Here is a 7,207-nt window from a genome sequence, read left to right on the forward strand (position 1 = left end):
CTCCTGGGGAATCCGGATAACAAGCTGCGTACGAAGACGAGGACCGAACTTCGAAGAAGATCGGTCGAAGCACGAGGTATGAAGCGTTGCGCGAAGTAAAAACCGAAGATTACACACCGCCCCTGGTCGAGCAGGCGCGTTACAATTGGCGAAGCGGTTCCATAACATGTGGTTCTAGTGTCGGCCCTCGCGGAGGAATGTCTTAAAAATGATAATCCAAACTCAATTAATCCGGACGTCCTGGACCTGGATTATCCATTAGTCATACTCTTTTCTTTGAAGCTAAACCAACTAACTCGACTTTACATTTTGCCCTGAACTACGCGTTTGGTGTTTTACACGCTTGCCTACGCCGTACCTACCCATTCGTTTTGTCGTGAAACCCCGCGACATTCTGGTGGAGCAGCAGCGTAGATGTTTGCAAAGGAAGCGCGGAAAAGAAAGGAAAGATGTCGACAGAAGAACCCACGATGACAGTGGTGCGCCAATCACGCCGTCTGGCGGGAGATGCCCCGGAGTTTGGACTCCTGGACAGCGAACGCCTACTGCGAAAGTAGCCTCTGGTCACGGGTCTGGTCCCGTGACCAGACCCGTGATATCGCCGAAGGATTGCTACAGGCCGTAGAAACCCATTAAAGTTGCCGTCAGGATGAGTTCCAGTAGGCCCTGACCTACCTCCGGGACTGCTATACTCGGGAACTGGACGTTGCCCGGGCTCAAGTAAAGAACGAAGCGAACGAGGCTCTGCACCCGGGTAGCGGAAAAGAATGCTCTCTTCTTGGGAGGACCGGACCCGGGAACTCGAACAACAACTGGCACAGAAATGGGAACAACATGAAGCCCTCCTTATACGGGACAAGGACTCCGACATCCTGGTGGCCCGCCGTCTGCATGAAGAAGTCCTGTCCCGGGTCCAGAAGGATGCGGAACGGGTTCTCGAAGTGCGCCGCTGGGAGGACCATCTGCGTCACGACGGCCTCATGTCGAGTCTCCGGGAAGAACTCTGGACCCTCAAGCGGAACCATCAAGAGGAAATCCTTCTAGTACGGGAAGCTGCCCTTGACGAGGCCACATCGAAGGCCTATGACCTACTTCAATCACAGGTATGACCTGGCTTCGGCCCGGGACGAAGTCTAGTCGAAGGCTTCGGAACTCGAGTCGGTACAGGAGGCCCTCCAGAACCTCTCTTTCCGGGAGTCTGTGAACGTCGCCTGTGGAAATTGCCCGATCCTGGAAAGGGAAAAGCAGGACCTCAGCGAAGCCCTACGGAAACGGGAACGGAGGCTGGAAGAGGAAGTACAGCGACGCCAAAGGATGGAACGAGTCTGGGAAGAAGAGCATCGGCGTCTCCGGGAGAGGGAAGAGACGGTCCGGGAACTCCAGGAGTCTATCCTGACCGAGCAGAATCGGTACGAACAGACCCTGCTTTCGGAACAAGGACGCCACCAGGATCTTGAACAGTTGGTCCATGAGCAGTTCATGACACTTACCCAAGAACGCGCTCAGTCCGGAGAAGATCCCTCGCTCGGGACAAGGGTTCAGCTGGAACGGGAGAGGCACGCCAACAAAGAGGTGTTGCGCCAAGTAGAGGAAGCGCGCTCCTGTTCGGAAACGGAGAAATCGCAGTTGAGGGATCAAGAAGCTACCCTGTTCAGAGAACGGTCGGTCCAGGACCTCACCCTGAGCCAGGCGTATGCGGAGTTGGAATGCCAGCGGGCCCAGCTACAAGTGGAACAAAGAGCTGTGGAACTCCAACAGGACACCTCGGAAGACGAACAATGCCCCGTACGCGTCATATGGGATCCCGACTCTGTCCCGGATGGGGTCTCCGTCTAAAGGAAGCGGGATCACGCATACTACGTTTACTACGGCGCCCTTGCTCCTGACCACCCGCTCAAACACGTCTACGCCTCACCGAGCCTTCGACCAAACCTGTTTTATGCAGCAGATTGAGGTGCTGACAGAATCAGCTTCGCTCCGGATGCCACCAACGTTTACGGTCCGGGACACCACACCGCTACCGTTTGTGCCGACGGCGGCTCCCATGTCACGACCCAACCGCGATGCTGACTCGTACCCGTCCTCGGGGGCCTTTGGCCAGCAGCTCGGAGTAGGGTACACGCAGTCATCCCCTCGTGCAACCGGGTCGGGGTATGCCCCACAGGCCTCCTATGGTCCGCAACCCGGTGGTGGAGATTTACAGCCCCCGGGGTAGCTACGGGGGTGGTTACTCAGGTCAAACGAATTCTCCCGCACCTCCTGGAAGTGGACCGAATGGGGTGATTATGATGGACCCTTCGGTGGCCGAGGTGACCCTCCGGGACCTCCTGGTGGTGGAGGATCCGGCGAGTACTACGGTGGTTCTACTAGCCCTCCGGCTGGCGGCCCCGGAGGAGACGGCACTGGTCTCGGACAGCCCAACTCACCCCTGGAGCCTCGTTCGGCTTCACGTCAGGCTATGCGCGATGCTCGGAAGTACGCGCCCAAGTTCGATAGTGTCGACCGGACCATCCCTTTGGAACATTTTCTGGCGAAGTTGATACCATCCAGAAGGAGTACGGGCTCAACGATACCCAGGTCGTTCGAATCTTCGATGACCGCGTGACATCCTGTGGGGTACTTTCCGTCCAGGACTGGTGGGCTCGATGGTGCAGTGACAGCGAACCAGTCTCCTGGGTGGAGGCTCGGGAGGCTTTCCGGAAGGAGTTCATTCAGAAGACATCGAGTCGAAAGATGGCCGATATTACTGACAACTCCCACCGGAAGTCTACGGAAACCGTCCGGGAGTATTCGTGGCGGGTCGCGGACGCCTCCCGGGAGGCTGGGTTGCAGGCCAATAGGGCCGTGGTTATGATGATCAATGGATGTAGCGATGCGGAAGTGGCCGCGTGCCTCCGGGGAGCCTCTGTTCGACCTGAGACTATCGAAATGAGCCTGGACTACCTGATTGAGCGAGATGTGGACATCGACAGACGAACGGATGGTTCCCGATCGGCCCCCCGGACGACACCGGTGGCTCCGTCGACGCCGACTAGGTCCTCTCGGAACACGTCCCGGACCCAGTCCTCTTCGACGCCCAATGGAAATCTCCAGGAGCTCCAGGCCTCCATCTCATGACTTCAACGGGATATGACGAGCTTGACTACCTCTAACAACGACCAGTTTTCCTCCATCCAAGATGTCGTAGCCATGATCTCTACGGACAACCCGGCAGCATGGATCCGGACGACGAAACTAAGTCGGGTGAGGTCATTTGCGGGAGGTGTACCATGCGGGGCCACTCTCGTGATCAGTGTCCTCGGTTGTCGTGGTTCTGTACTCGGTGCCACTCCAAAGGTCACGGACTATCGAAGTGCAGCCTGTCCCGCGACAACGGAGGTTGGGGCCCGGGACAAACCCGAACGGGACACGGAGGACGAGGAGAAAATGCAACCTGTTACACCTGTGGGAAGATGGACCATTTGAGCTGGGGTTGTCCGTTGAACACGTCCAAGAAAAGCTCTATGCCGGCCCACGTCGTGGCTGCCCTGCAATCCTGGTATATGTTGGACAACAAGCAATCCACGGAAGGCGCCCCGACTCCGATAAACAATGAGGACTCAGCGGTCTGAACCAAGCCGCCGGATGTGGCGTGATACTGACCGCCAGAATGCAAATGACCTCCGAAGATGAAAACAAACAAAGTACACGTAGCCCTGGGATATCCTCGCCCTCTCCGGAGGATGAGGAAGGATCCCAGGACTCATACAAGATAGAAGATACCTCCCCCGGGGTGGTACGGACTCGGCGACAATCGAACCCTGGGCTGCTCCGGGGCTGGGCGACGATACGAAGAATGGCATGGCGAGCCGACCCCCGCAAACGAAGGGAGTCCCGGGCTCTGCGGAACAAGGACGTGCAACAAGAGGACGGGATACAGGAGCGCCCTGAAGACAGGTTACAGACATAAGCCAGGATGCTACCTCCCTCCGACAAAAGGCACGGGTCGGTGCGCAACCGCGCCCCGTACCACTCCCGGAGACAGCACCGTGAGCACAAAAGAAGGCGGAACGATTGGAGCTCCGGGAGCGAAAGCGACTTTACGGCAACAGACTGACGTAGGAAGAGGGTGCGACGAGGCGCCTGGAAGAGACAAGACAATTGGAGAGACCTCTGGGACCGCGGATATATACACAGGACACAGCGCCGGGGATGACTCGCGTCGACAAATGGACGGGAGCGAAGACAAGAAGAGAAGGGGATATACACAGAACTCTGCAATGAAGAGAAGAGCATCAACACAATTGGAGAGATCTCCGGGACCACGGGTGTATACACAGGACACAGCGCCGGGATGACTCGCTTCGACAAACGGTCGGGGGAGAAGACAAGGAAGAGGAGGGAGGGCATGTATGCAGAACCCTCAAAAGAAGAATGTTCGTGTCTACAAACTGAACCGAACACCCTCGACGCTAGTGCGTCGCCTGACGAATATTCTCTGGCACCTCGGGGTGCTGCCTCCGTCCTGTCCCAGACCATGCCTCGGGTCCGAGGCCCATTGACCACTTTCCCGGAAGAGACGAGTGACGCTGAGGAGCCAGGAGCCCTATCTCGAGACTCAACGATCCCGGTGCTAGGTAGTCCGGACCCGGTTTTGGCATGTTCGGGGGTCGGGACTATTAGTGCTGTAACCGTCGGGAGCACCCGGACTGGGACCTTCGTCAGGACTCGGATATCACCCCGGGATCCACTGCGGCCCAGATTGACGCTATCTCCCGGGGCGATATGGCCGAACTTCCCGACTCTCGACATGTGGATATCGAAGATCGGCACTACTGGATCTGGCTCGTCGGGGCGGCGGGTGCCATCAAACCAGCACCGGATGAGCGAGTCCGGTGGGGAGGTAAGTTGCCAGCGGAAGGTTTCTTCATAGCCAGGCCGGGGTGGTATCATCCGCAGAAGCACCAATCATCCCTGTGTGTGTGGATGGGCGCTCGACCACTGCCCTGGTCGACACTGGTGCCTCCGTCACTGTCATCAGCCAGGACCTTTGGACGAACATTGGGTCGCCGGAGCTACGTCGACCACGCACCGGACTCGTGTCGGCCGAAAACACGCCCATGCCCGTTCTCGGGGTATGGACGGCGACTGTACGGCTGGCCGACCAGGATGTGAGGTTTCCGGTGTGGGTCATGCGAACCACCGTGACCCCTTGTATCCTGGGGATCAACATCCTGCGCAGGTTCGGCGCCCTGGTGGACACGACAAACAGCCTGCTACGATTCTGGAACACCAACCAGACCATTCCCTTCTTGACGGACGAGGCGGGTTCCCCCCACTTGTGCGCTACCCTCCACCTGCGCCGCGACACCTCGCCAGGATCCGACGAACCACCAGACCCTTGTCGCCCCGGGCCAACAGATGACCTATCACCCTTTGTCGCACCATTACTCACGACATCAGGGCTACGTCTCAAGGCTCGAACGCGGTTTATGGTACGCTGCCGCGTTGACGCCACTATCCAGGACGGCTGTCCTGTCCTCATCGAGCGTCACCCGACTGTCGACAACGTCCACGTAGCCCGGTCACTCAACGTGCTACGCGATGGCTGTGTCTGGGCACAAGTGCAAAACCCAAGCGACTGTGTCCTGGCCATCCCTTCGGGCACGCTGATCGGGCTGGTGTCTATGCTACCGCCCATGTACGCTTCGGAGTTGGACGTCACCCTGGCTTCACCGTCGGGACAGTCTGGATCGCCATCGACCGGGACGTCGACCTCTCGTACGGGGGAGGGGGAGCCCGACGGCGTAGCAGGACGACCAGCACGACCTTCCAGGACGCCGGAACACCTGGCTGCGGTTGGTGTGCCCGACAGGAAGACTGGGGGCCCCAAGGAAGAAATCCAGATCGACTGGACGGACTCCAGTCTGACGCTCCAGCAAAAGGAACTCCTCCGGAAGGTCCTGTTGAAGTTTGATCTATTCGTCAAGACTTCCAAGGCGCCAGGACGAACCGACTTGATCGAGTGCCATATCAACACGGCTGGGGCAAGCCCAATCAAGTCGGCGCCGTTCCGGGTGACCCAGAGGGAAGGCGAGATCATGGAAGCCGAGATCCGGCAGTACCTGGATCTCGGGCTGATCAGGAAGTCCACAAGTCCATGGGCAAGCCCAGTCCTGATGATCAGGAAGCCGGATGGATCGATACGCTTCTGTATCGATTACCGAAAGCTGAATGACGTCACGGTCAAAGACTGTTACCCGATGCCCCGGGTGGACGACCTCCTGGACGTCCTCGGGAAAGCCAAATACTTCTCGACCATGGACGTAGCGTCCGGGTACTGGAACGTCAGGATGGCAGAAGACAGCATCGAGAAGACCGCGTTTACGTGCAAGTTTGGCCTGTACGAGTGGCTAGTTATGCCGTTCGGCCTTTGCAACGCGGTGCCCCAGTTTGAGCGACTGATGGAAGGAGTCCTCCAGGACCACCTCTGGCGAACCTGCCTGGTGTACCTGGACGACGTGATCATTTTCAGTAAAGACTTCGGCTCACACCTGGTCCGGATCCAGCAAGTCCTGACCTGCCTCCAGGACGCCGGGTTCAAGCTGAAGATGTCCAAGTGCCAGTGGGGCAGGGACAGAGTGGCCTTCCTGGGACACATCGTCACCCCAGGAGGGATCCTGCCCAACCCGGAGAAGGTCAAAGCCGTCCTAAAGATCCGGCCGCTCAAAAACGTGGCCCAAGTACGATCCTTCCTGGGCCTGGCTGGATACTTCAGGCGATTTATCAAAGGCTACGCCCTGATCTCCAAGCCCCTGGAAAGGCTGAAGACCGAAGAGTTCTTCGAGTGGACCCCGGAGTGCCAGAGCGCCCTGGACACGCTCAAGAGGAAGCTGGCTAGCCCTCCCATCCTGGCGTATCCAGACTTCGACGTCCCGTTCACGATCTTCGTGGACGCTTGCCCGATCGCGCTGGGAGCCGTCCTGATGCAGGAACAGGATGGCCGGCAACGGGTAATAGCGTACGCTAGCCAGGCACTCGACGCGTCCCAGCGCAAGTGGATCGCCAAAAAGGACGGGACGTCTGAAATCGAGTGTTACGGTCTAGTGTGGGCAACGACCAAGTTCCGACCCTACATCGATAGAAGACACTTCACGGTGTACACGGACCACGCAGCCCTGGTGTGGCTGTACAAGACTGGGTCCAAGTCGGGCAATGGAAAGCTCGC

The 7,207-nt window shown here is 58.3% G+C and overlaps 1 protein-coding gene across 1 annotated transcript in view; it reads left to right on the forward strand.

Moving 5' to 3' along the window:
- H257_14330 (hypothetical protein) overlaps nucleotides 1–557 on the forward strand; it is a gene marked incomplete at both ends in the record, with an annotated part of 4,738 nt that extends 4,181 nt beyond the window's left edge. The window contains one exon of the mRNA XM_009842094.1: nucleotides 415–557. Coding sequence (XP_009840396.1) covers nucleotides 415–557 — 143 coding nt within the window. The remainder of the gene's footprint in view (nucleotides 1–414) is intronic.
- Nucleotides 558–7,207: the final 6,650 nt, after the last annotated feature.

Source organism: Aphanomyces astaci, assembly GCF_000520075.1.
Source record: "Aphanomyces astaci strain APO3 unplaced genomic scaffold supercont1.56, whole genome shotgun sequence".
Classification (NCBI taxonomy): Eukaryota; Oomycota; class Saprolegniomycetes; order Saprolegniales; family Verrucalvaceae; genus Aphanomyces; species Aphanomyces astaci.